General features: G+C 33.5%; 1 protein-coding gene across 4 annotated transcripts; it reads left to right on the forward strand.

Moving 5' to 3' along the window:
- The first annotated feature begins 15,900 nt into the window (after positions 1 to 15,900).
- LOC120203026 (ribonuclease J-like) lies at positions 15,901 to 23,235 on the forward strand. Of its 4 annotated transcripts, none has more exons than XM_039203397.1 (18): positions 15,901 to 16,168; positions 16,866 to 17,094; positions 17,389 to 17,512; positions 18,000 to 18,056; positions 18,448 to 18,639; positions 18,729 to 18,806; positions 19,233 to 19,415; positions 19,534 to 19,614; positions 20,072 to 20,137; positions 20,222 to 20,314; positions 20,522 to 20,647; positions 20,920 to 21,033; positions 21,151 to 21,246; positions 21,334 to 21,431; positions 21,512 to 21,921; positions 22,105 to 22,272; positions 22,318 to 22,571; positions 22,894 to 23,235. In XM_039203397.1, the coding sequence occupies exons 1-18, from the start codon at positions 16,063 to 16,065 to the stop codon at positions 22,999 to 23,001; spliced, it is 2,583 nt and encodes an 860-aa protein (XP_039059328.1). In that variant the 5' UTR covers positions 15,901 to 16,062; the 3' UTR covers positions 23,002 to 23,235. The 4 variants fall into 4 exon arrangements, with proteins under 4 accessions (XP_039059328.1, XP_039059326.1, XP_039059327.1 ...); XM_039203396.1 differs by having other exon boundaries at positions 15,904 to 16,168; positions 21,512 to 21,963; XM_039203395.1 differs by having other exon boundaries at positions 15,903 to 16,168; positions 21,512 to 21,963; positions 22,105 to 22,571.
- The last annotated feature ends 177 nt before the right edge of the window (positions 23,236 to 23,412 follow it).

The raw sequence follows: 23,412 nt of genomic DNA on the forward strand, positions 1-23,412 counted from the left end.
TATGAGTGAAAAGGGAAAATGATATAAAATAAGTTATGAAATTATAGGAATATAGAAGATAAGTCGAGAGATGTAGGGAAATATAAATAGATGTTTATTAAGAGTCATAAGAGAACAAATATATGTAATATGATAATGAAATATAAGACTATGTGGATACATGGTTATGAGATAAAATATGTAATAATAGGAAAATATGATGAAAGTGAGTTTATAAGAAGTGATATGAACTAGGTAAACATGGGTAACAGTATATGCATAATGGAAACATGAGTTGGACAAGTACATAGTGGTATGATTTATTATGAGAATTAGTATAATAGAGCTATATGAAAAGATTATAATGAATATATAAAATTGAATTAAGTAAAGAGATTAAATTAGTACCTAAATAAAAATACTATTAAATGATATATGTTTAGAAATACGACATAATTTATAATCTAAGGGAACACAAAGAAATGGAGCATAAGGTAGATAATATGATATCCGTTATTATATATATGTGTGATATATGTCATCAGGTAATATGAAAGGACTCTGAAAATTGATGTAAGCTATGAGAAAGTGTTCTAGGTGTTTCTATGTGTTATATGAAGCATATATGATCATATGTGAACAAGATATGATATGTATGTTTATATGAATATCTGAGAAATGATCTAAGCTATATGATATGATATATGTGATTATGTGCACTTTGGGATATATGTTATATGATATGGATCTATGGAACTACGTGAGAAAGTATATAAGCTATGTGACATGTAAATGTGACTCATATGAAAATATTCTATGAGTAATTGAACTATGTGTTATGTGAAATGATAAGTATAAAAGAAAATGCCCATGTTATGTGTCTTGAGAGCTAGGGGTATAGTTGGCATGCCAAGAGTTGAGGGTCTACGCGGTCCTTCGGGACATATATGTATTCTTTGGAACATGTGTGAAGTCTGGTGAGACACATACTTGATCCTTGGCATATGTATATGATTCTTAAGGAATGATATGTGGTTCTTCGGGACATATATGTATTCTTTGGAACATGTGTGAAGTCTGGTGAGACACATACGTGATCCCTAGTATATGTATATGATTCTTAAGGAATGATATATAGTCCTTATGGACATTATTATATGGCACTACGGTGTAATTCTACGCGGCACTCCGGTGCAATTCTACGTGGCACTTCAGTGTAATTATATGAGCTGTGGTGACAGCATAATGCACAACCTATATAGACTCACATATCTATAGTTCTCACATGTGTACATGGGCTTTGAAAAGATAACATAATTTGATATAATGATATGTGTATTTCTCGTGACACGGTAGAAGTGCATATATGTCTTGGTGATATGAGAACAATGTATGTGATATATGTATATGATTTGTAATATGATGTGTGCATGATATGATATATGTGTGATAGGGGTTATGGTATCTGTTACATAATATACATGAATATATGTTGATGTATATGTAAATGAGTTGTATAATTTGATAGCATAAAACAGTCATGCATGATTAGTGGGTATGAATTCCATTAGATGTGTTTTCTTTATGACTCACTAAGTCATCGACTTAGCGTGTGAGTGTTTCACACGCAGGTTACAGAAAGTGAATATGGAAGCTGTGAGGAGTAATATAGGTCAGCATCTCCCTTACAAGATTTCATATCAGAAAATAGATGAGTTAATTGATTTTTGTTATTTTGAATATAGTTGGCATGTACTAATTGATTGAGTTAAATATGCTCTGATCGATTTTGGTTATTGTGGTCAAATTACGTAACTAAATTGCTTTTACTCTAAGGAAAGTTTTAAATTTTCTTTGAATTTTGTCAAGAGTCAAAGTTTGAAAAGTCAATGTGACACCTCAGACTCGTATCCGGGTCGGGTACGGGTTGGGGGTGTTACATTTAATGGTATCTGTAACATCCCAAACTAGGGGTTAGTGACTAAATTGTAAAGTTTAAGAATTTGATTAATTAAGTAGAAGAATGGAATAATTCAATGATTTATTTGGAAATAATTCCTAAAAGTTGTTAGTAATTATTAAAGTAGATGAAGGGCAAAATGGTCATTGAACAAAGATAATATTAAATATTAATAAATGGGTATTATAATACATGAGATGTATGATTGAAGAGATAAGTTTTAGACTTATCTTCTCCATCTTCTCTCAAACGTGAAGAGCCAAGCTTGCAAAGGTGAGTTTCTTTGTTAGTTGGTTATTTGCTAAATTTATGGTTGGGTTTTGATCATTAGATAATAACTAAGCTTAAGTTATCTTGAGATTGAAAGATAAAGAAGTTATGAAAGATTAAAGAAAATGAGTTTTTAAAGGAAATTCTGGAAAAGAGTTAATAAGAGATTTTTAAGATGGAGTTTGACTTGTCATCAATAAGAATAAGAGATTTATGAAGTTAGAAAAGATTTATAACAAATTTGAAAGTTTAGTAAGATTCTTAATTTTAAGAATCTTGATGAAATATGGAAGATAAATATGATTTATATGGACATAAGTTGGTTTCAATAATGATAGTTGAGTTTAAAGACATGATAAGGGATTGAAATAGAAGAATTGAATGAAGAATTGATGAATTTCGGGCTTGAAATACAATTTCTGGACAAGGTGCATCGATGCACATTCATAAGTGCATCGATGCATTCCTTTAAAAGAAGAACATCGAATGCCTTTGATGCATCGATGCATAGATAATGCATCGATGCATCCTTTTAAAATAATAACATCGAATGCAATCAATGCATCGATGCATAAGGAGTGCATCAATGCATCCCATTAATAATAGAACATCAAATGCAATTAGTGCATCGATGCATAAGATATGCATCGATGCATCTCATTAATAAGGAAACATCGAATGCATTTTATGCACCGATGCACAAGTAGTGCATCGATGCATACCTTCATTGAAAGAGGAAATTGGCTTTTCTCTTAGCCTAAGAAGTGACAGTTTAGAATATATCAATTGGAATATTGATATGAATCTGTGTATTGTTATGTAGAGATAGAACGTGATCCGTTTCGGGACAATTAAGGAATTAGAATCGAATCAAAGCAAAGCTAAGGTGAGTGCAATTTATTTTGTACTTATTTTATTGAATTAACATTGGCTTGCGATGAGCCAGTGATAGAGTTACTATGGTAAGAAGTAACTTCTAAATTGTTATGTGATTACCATGTATGCATTAATACATAGAAATAGATGGATGTTATGTTATATGATTTATATGCTTAAGTGAAAATGCAACATATGATATATGTTATTTGACATGACATGCATGGTTACATGAAAGAAAGCTATGTGACTACATGTATATGTGAAAGAAGCTATAAGCTTATATGCACATGTGATATATGTGATATGAATTACATGAAATGATTTACGTGAATACATGTATATATAATATATGTGATATGATATGAGATATATATGGTTACACATACATGTGGTATGTGATAGAAGAGAAAGAACAAGTGATACGAAATGTATAAATAAATGCCCATAGTATATGATACGAGAGCTATAGGTATAGTTGGCATGCCAAGAGTCGAGGGTTTACCTATGTTGAAAGGAACAATGGATAGTTGCCGAGGATCTTTATGACCTCTGGATAGTTACCGGGGTTTTTTGTAACCTCTGGACAGGTCCTTCGGGACGAATACTGAACGAATGTTCGGTGCCCCATGAGGGAATTTATACGAGCTGTGGTGACAGCATTAGTGCACAACCTCAATGTACTCACATACCTCTATTCTCAATAATATACATGGGCAATGAAATTGAAAGACAAATGAAAGTGAAAGTGATACAAGAAGGTAAGTTGCATGTGTGCATGACCTGATTGTATATTGTTATCATACAATAGATTCATGCATATTGATATGCCATGATTCAATGATATGAATGCACATACATGAATTATATGATGTTATGTGTGTTTCTGGGTATAGTGATATATGTGTTATATGATGAGTATATGGTAAGTGGAAAGGATTATTGATAGTGTTTGCATATGTATGTCTTTTATTTATATGAAATGATATATGGTTATATTATATGTTTTATATGCCTCACTAAGTCTATGACTTAGCGTGTAAGTGTTTACACGTAGGTACCAAGAAACGAGAAGTGAAAGAATAGAAGTGGCAAAGACAGTATCACTACTAAAAGATCAGATCAGAAGTATTTGACAAAGTATGTATTTGGTTATGTATAAAGTGTTGGCATGTAATAAGTCATTAAGAACGAGCACTCTGATAAAGTATGTATTTTGTTTTAAATAAAGTTTTAAATTTCCCGGGATTTTTCTTAAGAGTCAAGGTTTGAAAAGTCAATGTGACACGTCGGACTCGTATCTGGGTCGGGTATGGGTTGGGGTGTTACATTTAATGGTATCAGAGCTACGGTTTAGCCGATTCTAGGCTAAAAACGAAGTCAAAAGTGTTTTAAAAAGTATACATGCCAACGAAATAGTGAAAACTTCTGATTTGATAGAAAGTAAGTATACTGTTTTGCTAATAGAATGATATGATTGTATTTTATTAGATGTCTGGACAAGACAACTCCCGAGACGTAGCGGGAAATGATAGATTAGCTGAAGGTAGTAATTCACCTGCCCTGGCCAGGCAAGGTGAAGGACATACACTTTCTGGAGTGCCTATGCAAGACCAAGACGTTTTCTTTAGAACGTTAGATGCGGTGTTGATGCGTTTCCAATCTCCTGCTCCTTCCACTCCGAGAAGGAATATAGCAAAAGATTTAAAAGGATTAGGAGCTCCTGAATTCAAAGGTGAAGTTGAGGAGAGTTCTGTTGAAGCGGACTTTTGGCTCAATGACGTAAAGATTATGCTAGATGGACTTCATTGTTCTGATATGGAAAAGTTAGACGGAGTAGTCTCCTTGCTTCGTGGACAAGCGAGAATATGGTGGATGGACGTTACTCTAAGAATGATAAGTGACCAAGTGACCTGGTTCTTGTTTTTAGAAGATTTCAAACACAAGTATATAGGAGACCAGTTCATCAAGCAAATGAAACAAGAATTCTTGAATCTGAAGCAATTGGATCACACTATATATGAATATGAGTGTGAATTTAATAAGTTGAGTCGTTTTGCGGCTGAGTTAGTTCCAACAGAAAAAGATGCATGCGAATGGTTTGTGGAGGGCTTACGCCCGAGATTAAAGGAGATGTTGATTGTGTTAAATTTGTCCTCGTTTCAAGAGGTAGTGAATCGTGCAAAAGCTCTTGAAAGAGCTCATAATGAACGTTATGGGGATCAAAGAGTTCAATCTTTTAAAAGAACGAGGCCTTCATCGAGTTTAGTATCACCCAAAAGAAGTAGAGATTCTGGTTTTCGATCTCAAGCACGGTCAGAGTCGATGACATCCTCCGTTAGAGGATCAAGTCAGATGAGAGATAGACAGACTCAATTTGTAGAGTCTGGTGATGGAAGAGCACAATTGAGACATTGTCAGAATTGTGGAAGATATCATGGTGGGATGTGTATAATTAAATCTGGAGCTTGTTTCCGATGTGGGGAAATAGGACATTTCATGAGAGATTGTCCATTGAAGGACAGAGAGCTTGCACAATCAGAACGATATGTTTTGATGTCTCAAAGAGGTAGGGGTAGAGGTAGAGAAAGAAATCAAACAGAATCTTCTACTCAACAGGAGATGCGCTCCACTGCTATAATATATAATCTTAATGCTAATGAAGACTGTGAGGACCCAGAATTATTAACAGGTATCTTTCGGTTGTATAGTAAATGCGTTATGATATTGGTTGATTTAGGCTAGCATAATTACATTTGAACAGTAAATTGATGAGAGAAGTACTAATTTTAGTTATAAGTTAATTGTAGTAGTTTTATTGATATAAACCCATTAAGGTATAATGTTCAGGTAAATAAGATTTGTGGTTACTTGAGTGGATTAAATAGCGTATGAGAACATGAGAAAATATATGGTTTAGTTATGCTATAAGGAAATCTTGATAATGAGGAATAAATAGAGAAAGAAATGAGAATGATAGAGTTTAAAGAATCAAGTAAGATAAGTGTTATAAGTTGTGTTAGATTGTTTATAGCATGAGTGAAAGAGATATGTATTGAGTAATAAAAGAGGATTGTATATAAGGATTGCTTCATATTGTTATAAAGTGAAAATTCGAGGACGAATTTTCTTAAGGAGGGGAGAATTGTAACATCCCAAACTAGGGGTTAGTGACTAAATTGTAAAGTTTAAGAATTTGATGAATTAAGTAGAAGAATGGAATAATTCAATGATTTATTTGGAAAAAATTCCTAAAAGTTGTTAGTAATTATTAAAGTAGATGAAGGGCAAAATGGTTATTGAACAAAGATAATATTAAATATTAATAAATGGGTATTATAATACATGAGATGTATGATTGAAGAGATAAGTTTTAGACTTATCTTCTTCATCTTCATCTTCTCTCAAACGTGAAGAGCCAAGCTTGCAAAGGTGAGTTTCTTTGTTAGTTGGTTATTTGCTAAATTTATGGTTGGGTTTTGATCATTAGATAATAACTAAGCTTAAGTTATCTTGAGATTGAAAGATAAAGAAGTTATGAAAGATTAAAGAAAATGAGTTTTTAAAGGAAATTCTGGAAAAGAGTTAATAAGAGATTTTTAAGATGGAATTTGACTTGTCATCAATAAGAATAAGAGATTTATGAAGTTAGAAAAGATTTATAACAAATTTGAAAGTTTAGTAAGATTCTTAATTTTAAGAATCTTGATGAAATATGGAAGATAAATATGATTTATACGGATATAAGTTGGTTTCAATAATGATAGTTGAGTTTAAAGACATGATAGAGGATTAAAATAGAAGAATTGAATGAAGAATTGATGAATTTCGGGCTTGAAATACAATTTCTGGACAAGGTGCATCGATGCACATTCATAAGTGCATCGATGCATTCCTTTAAAAGAAGAACATCGAATGCCTTTGATGCATCGATGCATTCTTTTAAAATAATAACATCGAATGCAATCAATGCATCGATGCATAAGGAGTGCATCAATGCATCCCATTAATAATAGAACATCAAATGCAATTAGTGCATCGATGCATAAGGTATGCATCGATGCATCTCATTAATAAGGAAACATCGAATGCATTTTATGCACCGATGCACAAGTAGTGCATCGATGCATACCTTCATTGAAAGAGGAAATTGGCTTTTCTCTTAGCCTAAGAAGTGACAGTTTAGAATATATCAATTGGAATATTGATATGAATATGTGTATTGTTATATAGAGATAGAACGTGATCCGTTTCGGGACAATTGAGGAATTAGAATCGAATCAAAGCAAAGCTAAGGTGAGTGCAATTTATTTTGTATTTATTTTATTGAATTAACATTGGCTTGCGATGAGCCAGTGATAGAGTTACTATGGTAAGAAGTAACTTCTAAATTGTTATGTGATTACCATGTATGCATTAATACATAGAAATAGATGGATGCTATGTTATATGATTTATATGCTTAAGTGAAAATGCAACATATGATATATGTTATTTGACATGACATGCATGGTTACATGAAAGAAAGCTATGTGACTACATGTATATGTGAAAGAAGCTATAAGCTTATATGCACATGTGATATATGTGATATGAATTACATGAAATGATTTACGTGAATACATGTATATATAATACATGTGATATGATATGAGATATATGGTTACACATACATGTGGTATGTGACAGAAGAGAAAGAACAAGTGATACGAAATGTATAAATAAATGCCCATAGTATATGATACGAGAGCTATAGGTATAGTTGGCATGCCAAGAGTCGAGGGTTTACCTATGTTGAAAGGAACATATGGATAGTTGCCGAGGATCTTTATGACCTCTGGATAGTTACTGGGGTTCTTTGTAACCTCTGGACAGATCCTTCGGGACGAATACTGAACGAATGTTCGGTGCCCCATGAGGGAATTTATATGAGCTGTGGTGACAGCATTAGTGCACAACCTCAATGTACTCACATACCTCTATTCTCAATAATATACATGGGCAATGAAATTGAAAGACAAATGAAAGTGAAAGTGATACAAGAAGGTAAGTTGCATGTGTGCATGACCTGATTGTATATTGTTATCATACAATAGATTCATGCATATTGATATGTCATGATTCAATGATATGAATGCACATACATGAATTATATGATGTTATGTGTGTTTCTGGGTATAGTGATATATGTGTTATATGATGAGTATGCAGTAAGTGGAAAGGATTATTGATAGTGTTTGCATATGTATGTCTTTTATTTATATGAAATGATATATGGTTATATTATATGTTTTATATGCCTCACTAAGTCTATGACTTAGCGTGTAAGTGATTTACACGTAGGTACCAAGAAACTAGAAGTGAAAGAATAGAAGTGGCAAAGACAATATCACTACTAAAAGATCAGATCAGAAGTATTTGACAAAGTATGTATTTGGTTATGTATAAAGTGTTGGCATGTAATAAGTCATTAAGTACGAGCACTCTGATAAAGTCTGTATTTTGTTTTAAATAAAGTTTGAAATTTCCCGGGATTTTTCTTAAGAGTCAAGGTTTGAAAAGTCAATGTGACACGTCGGACTCGTATCTGAGTCGGGTACGGGTTGGGGTGTTACAGTATCAGAGCTAAGGTTTAGCCGATTCTCGGCATAAACTGAAGTCCAAAGTGTCATAAAATGTGTACATGCCAACATAGAGTGAAAAATTTCTGATCTGATAGTGTAAGGAGTATGTTGTCTTGCTAATAGAATAAGAATAGTTTAATACAGTAGAAATCCGATCGTGATAATTTCGAAGTAAGTGAAAGGTGATATTCCTGATTGTGATAGCTATTCACCTGCCCTGGCCAGGCAGGATGAAGAGCGGACACCTCAGGAAATGCCTAGTAAGATCAAAAGTTGATTTCAGAAAGCTGAAATCATATCTGAATAATGATAGAAAGTTTTCATTGTTTTGAATCGGAAACACGATATAGAGTAGTTTTGTTATTATGTGGATAAGATGGAATATGGTGAACGAGTGTCACCATAAGGATGCTAAAAGATCAAGTGGCGCAGTTATTGTTTGTAAAAGAGTTTGTATTCTAGATGGAAAGAGTTAGCATTGGCTAACAAGAGTATGTGATGAAAATGTAATGGAATTATATATATTGACCGGTTATGATAACCAAATATGAAGAGGATTTGGATATAGTTGTATAGTTTGATCATAGTAAGGTGTTGTGGTGAAGAAGATAAAGATTTGTATGTTTGAAGGAAATACAAGTACAATAGATGATAAGAATGAGGTTCTGTACAAGTAAAGTTAATTATCAAAGTTATAAAAATATATAGTTTAGTTATGTTATAAGAAGATTTTGATAATGAAAGGATTATAAGGAAGTGCAGATTATAAGTTTGATTAGAAGTAAGAAAAATATGTAAGGTTATATGAAGAGATTATGTGTATCGTAATACAGACAAGGATGGGAGAATGAGTAAAAGTTTGGATTGTGGTGAATTAATTAGAGAATGAGGAAAGAAATCAATTGATTGATTTTTGATTTTGAGTGATAAGAATTGATGTTACTGTCTACAGGATAAGTAACATTATATGAATGAAATCAGAGTTATGAATTTGAAACAAAGGGATAGTATTGTGTATAAGAAAGAGTGTGGAGATGATAAGGATTTGTACTTTAGAATGAAAGAGTTAGCGTTGACTAACAAGATTTTGTGATGAAATTGTATTGGATATAGTTGTATATTTTGATTACGTAAATGTGATATAGTGAATAAAGTGAGGATTCGTATGGAAGTGTAGATGATAAGTTCGATATAGAAACACGAAAAGTGTGCAAGGTGATGTGAAAATATTGTTTGACTCCTTAAAGTATATGTTTAATCACAATTGAAGAAGATTTAAAGTTGTGTTTTGGTCAAATGATGACGAAATACAAGTTTGGTATGGTTATAAGGTAATTAGAGAGTTATGAAGAAATAGATGGATTTATGATATAGAGTGATGAGATGGATGTTACTATCAACGTGATGAGTGACATTATATGGAATTTTAGAAAGGTCAAAGGAAAAATGCATAATCGAATGAGAGAAAAGACAACAATGGATTGGTATTACTGGTTATTGTTTATATGATAAGCAACAGAAGATGAATGTATAAACGAAAAAGATAGTTGGAAAACTAAAGAATTGAAAAGTAAGTTTCTGATGATGACAAGAAAAAATAAGTCAGGGAAGCAACATAAGAACATTAGAAGATATGTTCTTATTAAGATGTTCAGTGAAAATTCGAGGGCGGATTTTCTTAAAATGAGGGGAGATTTGTAACATCCGCAATACCGGGTTAGTGACTAAATTGAAAAGTTTCAGAATTTGATGACTAAAGTAGAAGAATGAAATAATTCAATGATTATTGGAATATATAATGAAGGTTATTTAGTAATTATTAAAGGAAATTAAGGGTATTATGGTCTTTTCCTTTAAAAGATATTTCCCCTTTTATAAGAGTGAAAAACGTGGGAAGAGAGCTATCTGGAAGCTTTCTTCTTCTTGCTTTCTCTTCTTCACGTGGGGCTTAGCTACAATAGGTAAGTTTAATTTCAGTTGGTTAATTCTTGAGTTTAAGCTTAGTTTTGATTCTTTGGGTATTAAATAAGCTTAAGGAAAGCTTATATGGGATTTAAACAATAAGATAAAGGAATTAAGAAGGAATTTGTAATATGAGTTTTAAGATGAAATTTTGATATGGTATGGTTGTTGAAGTTTTATGGATGAATTTGACTTGTCATCAATCTAATTAAGAAGTATGAAGTGTTAGAATTGGAATTAGAACACATTGAAAATTTAGTGTGATTCTTGAATGCCATGTAAATGATGGAATGTTGGGTTTAAAGAAGTGATTATGGAATAGAAATGAGTTTAAATATGTGTATGGAAGTTAAGAATATTAAAGGAAGTAAAATATGAAGGTTTAAGCTGAAATGAAGTGAATTTCGAGCTCAAAAATGTGATTTATGGGCAAGGGGAATTGGTACCCATTCAAGGGGAACCGATACCCCCTCAAGCGAACCAGAATTACAGAATGTCAAGGGGGAACCGATACCCCCACAGGAGGGAACCGATTCCCCTAAAGGAAAATTGTAAATATTGGTTTAATAAGTTCATTTAAGTTGCTAGTATCTAACTACAAGGTGTAGGTATCTAATGATTGCCTCAAAATGTACATTTATGTAGATTCTGCGCATAAAGCAATTCCGGAACATTTGGCAAGTAAGATCGATCAAGGGAAAGATAAGAGATTGGAATTGACTAGTGAGGCCAAGGTAAGTGCATACTAGTGACATGTAGTGTTTAATGGAAATAAGACTTGCGATGAGTCTATTTCCTAGAGTAATATGCATGAAGTCATAGACATGATTATGTGTTGGTTATAACTATATGTGATTATATGTATTACATTGATTGTATGTATGCATGACTAAAGATAATAATATGCTTTGTATATGCTATATGATTTATGTAAGATTTTATTATGTAATAATGGAAGAACATGGAATAAGTTATATGATAGAGTTATAAGAAATGAAATGAACATGAGAGAATAAGATAATCAAGTATAAGTCATATGATATGGTATAAGTGATTATACGAGAAATGTTAGGAGACTCTAAGAGAATAGTATGAATTCGGGGGCATAAATAAGGATACATAAGTTATATAGAGAAGATTGATAAATTAAAGGAAACTATGGTTTATGTATTAAAGCGAAGAGCTACACAGTTTTATTAAAGAGTATTGTGGAAGTCATGAGAAATTGAACTAAATAAATAGATGGTTTATGTGAGTGAAAAGGGAAAATGATATAAAATAAGTTATGAAATTATAGGAATATAGAAGATAAGTCGAGAGATGTAGGGAAATATAAATAGATGTTTATTAAGAGTCATAAGAGAACAAAAATATGTAATATGATAATGAAATATAAGACTATGTGGATACATGGTTATGAGATAAAATATGTAATAATAGGAAAATATGATGAAAGTGAGTTTATAAGAAGTGATATGAACTAGGTAAACATTGGTAACAATATATGCATGATGGAAACATGAGTTGGACAAGTACATAGTGGTATGATTTATTATGAGAATTAGTATAATGGAGCTATATGAAAAGATTATAATGAATATATGAAATTGAATTAAGTAAAGAGATTAAATTAGTACCTAAATAAAAATACTATTAAATGATATATGTTTAGAAATACGACATAATTTATAATATAAGGGAACACAAAGAAATGGAGCATAAGGTAGATAATATGATATCCGTTATTATATATCTGTATGATATATGTCATCAGGTAATATGAAAGGACTCTGAAAATTGATGTAAGCTATGAGAAAGTGTTCTAGGTGTTTCTATGTGTTATATGAAGCATATATGATCATATGTGAACAAGATATGATATGTATGTTTATATGAATATCTGAGAAATGATCTAAGCTATATGATATGATATATGTGATTATGTGCACTTTGGGATATATGTTATATGATATGGATCTATGAAACTACGTGAGAAAGTATATAAGCTATGTGACATGTAAATGTGACTCATATGAAAATATTCTATGAGTAATTGAACTATGTGTTATGTGAAATGATAAGTATAAAAGAAAATGCCCATGTTATGTGTCTTGAGAGCTAGGGGTATAGTTGGCATGCCAAGAGTTGAGGGTCTATGCGGTCCTTCGGGACATATATGTATTCTTTGGAACATGTGTGAAGTCTGGTGAGACACATACTTGATCCTTGGCATATGTATATGATTCTTAAGGAATGATATGTGGTCATTCGGGACATATATGTATTCTTTGGAACATGTGTGAAGTCTGGTGAGACACATACTTGATCCCTAGTATATGTATATGATTCTTAAGGAATGATATGTAGTCCTTATGGACATAATTATATGGCACTACGGTGCAATTCTACGCGGCACTCCGGTGCAATTCTACGTGGCACTTCGGTGCAATTATATGAGCTGTGGTGACAGCATAGTGCACAACCTCTATAGACTCACATATCTATAGTTCTCACATGTGTACATGGGCTTTGAAAAGAGAACATAATTTGATATAATGATATGTGTATTTCTCGTGACACGGTAGAAGTGCATATATGTCTTGGTGATATGAGAACAATGTATGTGATATATGTATATGATTTGTAATATGATGTGTGCATGATATGATATATGTGTGATAGGGGTTATGGTATCTGTTACATAATATACATGAATATATGTTGATGTATATGTAAATGAGTTGTATAATTTGATAGCATAAAACAGTCATGCATGATTAGTGGGTATGAATTCCATTAGATGTGTTTTCTTTATGACTCACTAAGTCATCGACTTAGCGTGTGAGTGTTTCACACGCAGGTTACAGAAAGTGAATATGGAAGCTGTGAGGAGTAATACAGGTCAGCATCTCCCTTACAAGATTTCAGATCAGAAAATAGATGAGTTAATTGATTTTTGTTATTTTGAATATAGTTGGCATGTACTAATTGATTGAGTTAAATATGCTCTGATCGATTTTGGTTATTGTGGTCAAATTACGTAACTAAATTGCTTTTACTCTAAGGAAAGTTTTAAATTTTCTTTGAATTTTGTCAAGAGTCAAAGTTTGAAAAGTCAATGTGACACCTCGGACTCGTATCCGGGTCGGGTACGGGTTGAGGGTGTTACAGCATGCATATTTAATTCATATTTGTGTTATTGAGTAAACATTGGCTTACGATGAGCCATTAAAGAAATTATTATGGTAAAAAGTAACTTCTAACTATTTTGTGAATTTTGATTCATACATATATTTTCAATTAATATGCTAATAGAATTAGTGAAAAACTTCAAACCATTGGGCCAAGGCATGCACTTGGTTACATTTGTACAACAAATAATATATATTTTTGCATCTTAGTAAAATTTTCTTTATACAACAAATAACATAATTAATAAATAAAAATTAATAATATTTTTTACATTAATAAAAAATACAAATATATAAAACATATTAATATTTTTTGTTAATATTTAATATTTAATATATTTATTAATATAATACGAATATATAATATAAAATATTATATTCATATTTTTATTAATATAATACAAATAGTAATTTTTTTGTTAATATAAAATATTATTTGTATATTTGTATTTTTTATTAATGTAAAAAATATTCTTAATTTTTATTTATTAATTATATTATTTGTTGTATAAAGAAAAATTTACTTAGATGCAAAATATATATTATTTGTTGTACAAATATAACCAAGTGTATGCCTTGGTTTGGTTTTTTCTACCCCAACTAAGAGGTTTATGGTTTAAATCCCTTCAGCCCCCTTTAATTTTTAGTTTATTTTCTTTCAATCAGAAGGTGACATGTCTCAAAATCATATCTAACGTTTAGTTTTTATTTATTTTAATACATGTCGTTAAAAACTTAATGCGTTTAGTACCTAAACTATCAATTATGGTACATTTTAGTACCTAAACTTTCAATTTTTTCAAAACTTAACGTTAAATTTTGAACGAGGTACTAAAATGAAAGAAAAACTAAAGTTTTTAACGAATTATACTAAAATAAAACAAAAACTAATTTTTTAACAGGGGTACAAAAATGAAACATAAACTAAACTTTAGGTATGGTTTTAAAAAAATTACTAAAATGAATAAAAAAACTAATAATTTAAGCACTACACACGTAATCTACCCACGAAAAAATAGTATAAGAACTTAAAGTAATCAGTATGAGGACTACATTTTAAATTTAACAACAGTGCATGGACTTTTAGCCATTTTAGAACTTTAAAATTTGAGTCATAATATAAGGGCTTAATACACAAATAAGTACCCAAACTATGCCTCGAAAAATATTTTAGTTCACAAATAATTTTTCGTTAAAAATAGATTACCATTTTTCAGTTATACTTTTAAGTGTCCATTATTTATTTTTTAAAATTTTTTAATAATACAAATATTTTTTAATTTAAAAATTAATTTATTTACAAAAAACCCATTTTTTTATTGAAATTATAAAAACCCTAAAAACTAGAATCTTTCATTTCAACCCCATTACCAATAATCACCGACCATCTCTGGCCACCATCGTCATCGTCGAACGATCACCCACTGTCGGATGTAAATCTCCGAATCCATCATGATCGGATCCTTTCAAGGATGTTTTTCAATCAGTTCTTCCTAGCAAACAAAAAATCGGTCGGAATCGAGGAAAAACGGTGACAGTGACTTAAAACCCGACGAATCTTTAAATGCTTCTTTACGGTAAACGGTGGCATGTTACGATAAAAAGTCAACAGGAGTTTGATGGGGATCGACACCGATACCGATGATGGTGAGGGTGAGGGTCACGGCCGGCCGAAAGATGACCTATTGAAGGGGAAAGGGAGGGGGAGAGGAGCACATGTGGAGGGGGTTGGGGGCTCCTTTTTTTTGAATTTTTAAAAAAATTCAATATTATCAGAATATGACATGTTTCATTTAACGGAGATATTTAATAGAGGTTAACATCCGGACACCTAATAATATAATGTTTGAAACATTAGACACTTTTTTTAAGAAAAAAATTCTTTAAGTACTAAAACATTTTTCGAGCATAGTTCATGGCCTTATTTTTGTATTAAGCCTAATATAGGGAGGTCCTGTGCAGTTAACCCTTTAGAAGAAATGATAAGCAGGGATATTTCTTATCCTCAAAAGAAATATCCTTTGAGTGACTCAATTTCCCGCTCCCGAAAGCTCAAGCATCTTCCCCAAATTCAAATCCCTTTTTCATCAGAAGCATGCAAAATCTCTAGGGTTTTAGTTTTCCTTCAGGTACAATAAGGGTTTTTGGGAGGTTTCTTACACCCTTCACTTCTTTCACGCCACTGTAAGACCCAACGAAAATGGCTGCTTCAACTGCTCTCTCGCTTTGTCCGTACATATTCTCTCGCCGGCCTGGCCCAAAAAATCGTTACTTTTCTTGCTCCACCGGCTCTTCTACACCTATAGGTTTCTCTTTCTTTCTGTTGTTGTATTTACTTAACCTGCATGCATTCCATATATAATAGTCTTTTTTTTATGTTGTTTTAGGATTCTGTTTGATTGCCGATAGGGTGTAGTAAGAACGGGATTATGAAGCTTTTCTGTTTTATGTTTGTTTAAAGCTGGGGGTGGGTTTTGTTTTGGGGGGGTTGGTTGGGGGCTGGACTTGTTTTATGCTGATGTTTTTAATTATGGAAACAAGGGGGAATGGATGGTTTAGAGTTGGTTGAGTACTTATAGACCTGTAAGCTTTGACCTGAATCCGAAAAGCCAGACCATCAACCTAATGCAATTTGATCATAAAAAGGTAACAACTTGAACACGAATTGATATTAAATTGGAAATGATTCAATCCCAAATGACATAATGAAATGATCCAACCCGAAAACTGAGCCTTAAACTCCGGTGACCTGAACCTGAACTGACAGCAATCTGAACATGAAATGACCAAAAACTTTTAAAACCCAAATTGGTCCAACTCCAAACTATCCCTGCCTGTGAGAGATAGATAAATCCTTTTATGGGCATAGAATCAAAGTATAGAGAACTAAGTTGAAAGTTTTAGTTATATCATCCGCGCCGGGCTCTTCCGTTAAGTACGTAACCTGTTGAGGTTGTTAGCTTTTCCCATGATTTTAATGCTTCATAATTATGGCTGTTTTAGGTACACGAAGAACTGAAGTACCTCGCAAATACTCAGGAAGATTGGAGGGAGCTAAAACAAGTATGGAAGACTCTGTTCACCGCAAGATGGAGCAGTTCTATGAAGGGAATGCTGGGCCCCCTCTTCGGGTCCTTCCAATTGGTGGTTTGGGTGAAATCGGGATGAATTGCATGCTTGTCGGGAATTATGATCGCTATATTCTAATTGATGCGGGTGTGATGTTTCCAGAGTAAGTCTTGTGTGTTTGGAGTTCAAGAAAGCTTTTGGAGTACTTGTTCTTACATGTCATTTGTAATGTTGTGCTTATAGCCTTATTGGAGTAAAATTTGGTTCTCCTATTCCAAGTTCTGTTGTTTCTTAATGAATTTTCCATATATCAAACAACAGTCCAATTTTGACTATGGGGTTGATCCTTTATTTGTGCAAATATATATCAAATGTGCCGGTGCATTTATGGCTACTTTAATTCTCTTCTATTTTCCGTTAATATTGACATTGCAATTTCATTTTATTGTCATTTCAGCTATGATGAACCTGGAGTCCAAAAGATTATACCTGATACAACATTTATTAAGAAATGGAGCCACAAAATTGAAGCAGTAGTGATAACACATGGCCATGAAGATCACATCGGTGCGTTGCCTTGGGTAATTACTTGTCCTTCTAGCCTTGAGAATGGTCTATCTTTGTAAGAATTTGGTGTATTCATGATTGGTTGTTTCATAGTCAATGATGCTTTGGGTGGGTGGTGAAAGAACGGATGAAATGACTAGACCATACTTTTTCATATTTTCGTTTCATGATTTCTTTCTACCATGAACTTGCGTTGGCTATTTCCAATGAAACTGCAATTGTAGGTGAATATATGACAAAACAAGCTGTTGCTCAGATTTTTGTTATTTTTCTTCTTTCTCTTTACATTACAAAGCATCGCCACCAAACTGGGTTAGAACCACTCAGAAAAATGTACTGGATTCAGCAGGATTTTTCCAACTGTAAATACCAGTTAAACTGCTCTATTTGGTAATTGTTATCGTATTGTAATGTTACTGATGATACTGCATTCTAGCATGGTGTTTATGTTGCATTTTCTTTTTTAACATTATTTTTCTGTTTCATTTCTTGTTTGAGCAGGTTATCCCCGCATTGGATCCCCACACTCCAATATTTGCATCATCCTTTACAATGGAGGTACTTTTTGATCTGACAAATATATGCAACTATTATTTGAAAACTTAATATTGCCTCATTTCATAAGACATTTGTAGGGATATTTGGCAGAAATTACTCATTTATGGATGCTGACGTGATGATTCTAAAATTCTCAAATAATAATGAAGATTATTAGAGATTGTGAAAATTACTCCTTAAAAGTCTATGCTTTTTAATAAATATTAACATTTGTCTTGGTAGCTCTTGGAAGTTGTCCTTGTCAGAACAACAATGGCCCCACTATTTTTGAGGTGTTTCAGCCTCTTAATTATCTATATTACCGGGGTTGCAAACATGACAATTTTCTGTTGCATCTTTATCATCTCTTGCTGAAAATGGCCTTGTGACACACTTGCATTTATGTTAACAGTTGATCAAAAAACGATTGAAGGAGAATGGGATTTTTGTTCCATCTAGGCTTAAGGTATTTAAAATCAGGAAGAGATTTATGGCTGGACCGTTCGAAATAGAGCCTCTTAGGGTGACCCATTCTATTCCCGACTGTTGTGGGTTAGTTCTTCGCTGTGCTGATGGTACAATTCTTCACACTGGGGACTGGAAGGTGATTCTTTTTTCTTATCTTTACATTTTCTTCTCAATGTTTTTGTAACTTTCAGGTCACTTAAGCTGTTTTATATATATATATGACAGATTGATGAATCACCATTGGATGGGGATGTTTTCGATCGGCAGTTTTTGGAGGAACTATCCAAGGAAGGAGTAACACTTGTAAGATCCTTAATATACAGTTAATTTTGTGAGAGGTTAGCAGATTAAAAGGGATACTATTTTGGAGTTGTAGTGAGTGTGTGTGAAATGTCCGTGAGGAACTTAAAAATGAACTATAAATTTTCAATTATCCGACTCATGATTGAGGCATGTCTGCTCAAACTTCTATAATCAGCTGAGATGATTGTCTTGAAATGATAGCATATCACTTGATTTTTGGTACTCGTTGCAATTTCAATGATAAATACTAATAGCTGACATCTTGTCTTTCTTATCTCTTATTCTTTGGCTTCCTAGGCTTATTTACTCATCTCTTTAGTATAAATTAAATCCATAAAACAAACAAGAGATGGTCAAGATTTGTCTTAATCTTTTGGAAATGTTGTTATGAATATCTAATTCAGTTAATGTGTGTGACGTTTACAGATGATGAGTGACTCTACTAATGTTTTGTCACCTGGAAGGACAATTAGTGAGCGTGTAGTAGCAGATGCTTTGTTGAGGCATATTTCAAATGCTAAAGGAAGGATTATTACTACCCAGTTTGCTTCAAATATACACCGGCTCGGAAGTGTAAAAGCTGCTGCAGATTTAACTGGTAGAAAGCTGGTATGTATCGTTCAACTGCATTGGTATCTTTGTACCTAGTTGTATGAATAATGTGGATGTCAAATTGGGCGACAGATTATATATTTTGAAAGCTCAGATATTTTGGTCCTTGAACTAGGTATTTGTTGGCATGTCATTAAGGACTTATCTAGATGCAGCTTGGAAGGATGGAAAAGCACCAATTGATCCATCGACGCTGGTATTAACTCTTTTTAACACTTTGCTTGTTACTTTGTGGTGAGAGTTTATGTTTTTCTCTTCCTTTAAGTTTTAAGTTTGTTATTATCACATCAAGCTACTCGATTAGAAACTACGGTTTTGTCAACATGCTGCAGTACTTGTTTAGCTTATGTTCTTGGCCTATTCTCGGTAACATGTATTCTCTTTTCCTATTTCATGCACTTTAGGACCATACCTTGAAACAAAAGCTGTCCCGCAATTTTTTTTTAACCATGTTTGTTTTATCTCTTCTTTTACCCTTATTGAAGTGGATTTCTGCCTTAAGTTGTGCATCCATTTGCTATCTCCTCATAAGCTGTCTTAATTTTTATGAGAAAAAAGAAAAAGAAAACCTGAAAAACTAAAATGATCTCCCATCTTGAAAAACTATTATTTATCTCGTATCATCTGTTCTCTGTTCTTCCCGTATGATTTAGGTGAAAGCAGAAGATATTGATGCCTATGCTCCAAAGGATTTGATAATCGTCACAACTGGATCTCAAGTAAGTTAATTTGTGTAAACACCAATGACAATTCTTTCAGTTGACCAGTTAGCTTGTTTGTGACTGTACACTTTATTATGTCAGGCAGAACCACGGGCAGCCTTGAATCTTGCATCCTACGGAAGTAGTCATGCCTTCAAACTGAACAAGGAAGACGTGGTTCTCTATTCAGCTAAGGTAATCATATGCATTTTGTTTCTAATTGGGAATGTTTCCTGATTAAAAAAATAGCAGCACACATCTTTCTTGTTCTCTTTTCTTGACTACCATGACTCTAACCTGTGTGGGAGATATGTTTGTTATTTGATTGTTTTTTATTTAGAGTGTGCTTAATCGTGCCTAAGAGTATTGAACTGTTAAGACGTCAATCTTGTACTATATCAGGTAATCCCTGGTAATGAATCTCGGGTAATGAAGATGCTAAACCGTATATCAGATATTGGATCAACTATTGTGATGGGCAAGAATGAGGGGCTACACACTTCAGGTCATGGCTATCGTGGAGAACTGGTAAGAACTTCATCGTTGTTGCTTTCATTCTGAAATTTTCTTGGTCACTATCCTGTTGTTTGAGAATGCGAATGCAAAAGGATAAGTAAACAGCTTTACGGTTAAAACTCAGGATAGAATATTATACATTGTTGAGATCTTTTCATGGAACATACATTTATGGGACCTCTGATGCTATCTAACATGAACTTTAATATATATATATATATATATATACTAGTTGAAGCGACTTGTATGTAATAATCAATTTCAACGGGGATTTTATTTTGAAGGAGGAAGTGCTTAAGATTGTGAAGCCACAACATTTTTTACCTGTACATGGAGAGCTCGTGTTCCTGAAGGAGCATGAGCTACTTGGGAAATCAACTGGCATTCGGCACACCACTGTAAGTCACTATTTATTGTCATATTATTGTTGTTGTTGTTATTATATAGTTATGGATTGGTATAATTCCAATTTTTAATGGTGAAAATTGTAATATAATTCTTATTTATTTTATCAGGTTATAAAAAATGGTGAGATGCTTGGGGTTTCTCATTTAAGGAATAGAAGAGTTTTGTCTAATGGTTTTCGTTCCCTTGGGAAGGAGAATCTGCAGGTTGGTAATCCTTCAAAAGTATTCTCCGTTCCAAAAACGAAAAAAAAATTTGAGGAAGATATTCATGAGTTTAGTCTTAAATTGCAGTTAATGTACAGTGATGGCGATAAAGCATTTGGCACGTCAACTGAACTTTGTATTGATGAGAGACTAAGAATTGCCTCTGATGGCATTGTAGTGGTCAGGTAGATGAATTTTAGATGCTGACATGAAGCCTTACCTATTCCTTATTTGTTTCATGTCTATTAACGTATCCCTTTTGCAGTATGGAAATTTTACGCCCCCAAAAGATAGATGGCATAACTGGAAATAGCTTAAAAGGAAAGATAAGAATCACGACACGCTGCTTATGGCTAGACAAGGGGAAGCTTTTAGATGCACTCCATAAAGCTGCTCATGCTGCACTGTCGAGCTGTCCTGTAAATTGTCCTCTAGCTCACATGGAACGAACTGTTTCTGAGGTATTGAGGAAGATGGTAAGGAAGTATAGTGGAAAGAGGCCAGAAGTCATTGCCATTGCATCGGAGAACCCTGCAGGAGTTCTCTCTGATGAGCTAAATGAAAAGCTGTCTGGCAACTCCGATGTTGGGTTCGGGATACCGACATCGAGAAAAGTGGTAGATGGACATCCTAAAAGGAGACAACCAAACAAAATAAGAGCAGAAGAAGATGAGGGTAGTTTGCGTCTAGAGAATACTTTAGAACAAAATTCGATAGGTTTGTCCTTCAACTCTTGTTCGATATCTCTTCAATTCTCTCACTTTCCATGCAAGTGTCTATTGGAGTTGGTGATCTGCTTTATTTCGCAATATAAGCACTGCCTAAAATTGATGTGGTCTTCATGATTTCTTCGTGCAGTTGGTGTCGGTGGTGATGATGAAGTTGAAACGTTCTTACCCGAGGAAGTGACCACTACTTCAAGTCCTGACCATACTGACAGTAGTGAGGATTCTGATGAATTTTGGAAATCATTCATCATATCATCGCCTGTTGACAAATTGGAAAATGGTAACAATGGGTTTGTCCCAAACAAGGAGGAACATAAATCAGAAATGAAGAGTGATGGTGCCTCAAGCAGTGGAGATGACTTCAAAAGGCCCTACTCTAAATCAAAGTTGTTGAAGCCTGCGAAACGGAACAAATGGAAACCCGAGGAGCTTAAGAAGCTAATTGAAATGCGGGGTGAATTACATGGCAGATTTCAAGTTGTGAAAGGGAGAATGGTCCTTTGGGAAGAAGTATCTGCAAACTTGTCGGCTGATGGAGTTAATCGAAGCCCTATGCAGTGTAAATCCACATGGGCATCTCTGGTTCAGAAATACGAGGTTTGTTCTTTCTCTTTAGTGCTCCTCGGGTAACTACAGGTCATATATCATCATACTTATTCTGGGGTAGAACACTTGAGGATTACATATTAATAACTACTGTAGCATATACCCTTTCTTCCTTACACTAGTTTTAGGTTCTTATCATTGACCAAGAAATGTTCTTGATGGGAGGTGATAGCAGCTCGGTCTGGTTTGAATCAGTTTCCGTCATTCTCGGTTTTATTGCTTAGCCCTAGTTATAGATGAATGCAACCACTTTCAACTTTTTCCCCCCTTTACGAACGTTGCTTATCGACAACTGTTGGTATATATTTGATAGGAAATCAAGAGTGAGAAGAAAAGCCATGAAGGTTGGCCCTATTTCGAGGAAATGGATAGAATTTTATCCGATGAATTCGAGGCAACGCAACAGCCACAAAATGATTAAGTCGTTGGAGGATCCAAACATGAAGTTATACAATTACAGCCTCCTCAAAATTGTGGGATTCCATTGATTTTCAAAGGAGACATGGGGGTTGGTTTTGAAACCATGACATGTTCTTGTGTTGGTGATAGTTGTCAAGATGGGGACATATGCCACTAATGGCGAAATGATTTTTGTAGCAATAGAGACGTGTGTGTAAATTCAAAGATACCGCAAGGGCATAAATATTGTTGAATTTACAGCAACGGGGCTGGTTTCCTTTTTATAGTTAATGCTCCATTCATTTGATGAAATTCTTCCTTTGTAGCTAGGCCTGTAAATGAACTGAACGTTCAGCGAACCGTTCGTGAACCGTGCGGCGGGAAGTTCGTTTATGTGCGTTTATTTATTAAATGAACGAACATGAACAATATT

This window comes from Hibiscus syriacus, unplaced genomic scaffold, assembly GCF_006381635.1.
Source record: "Hibiscus syriacus cultivar Baekdansim isolate YM2019G1 unplaced genomic scaffold, ASM638163v2 tig00009013_pilon, whole genome shotgun sequence".
Classification (NCBI taxonomy): Eukaryota; Viridiplantae; Streptophyta; class Magnoliopsida; order Malvales; family Malvaceae; genus Hibiscus; species Hibiscus syriacus.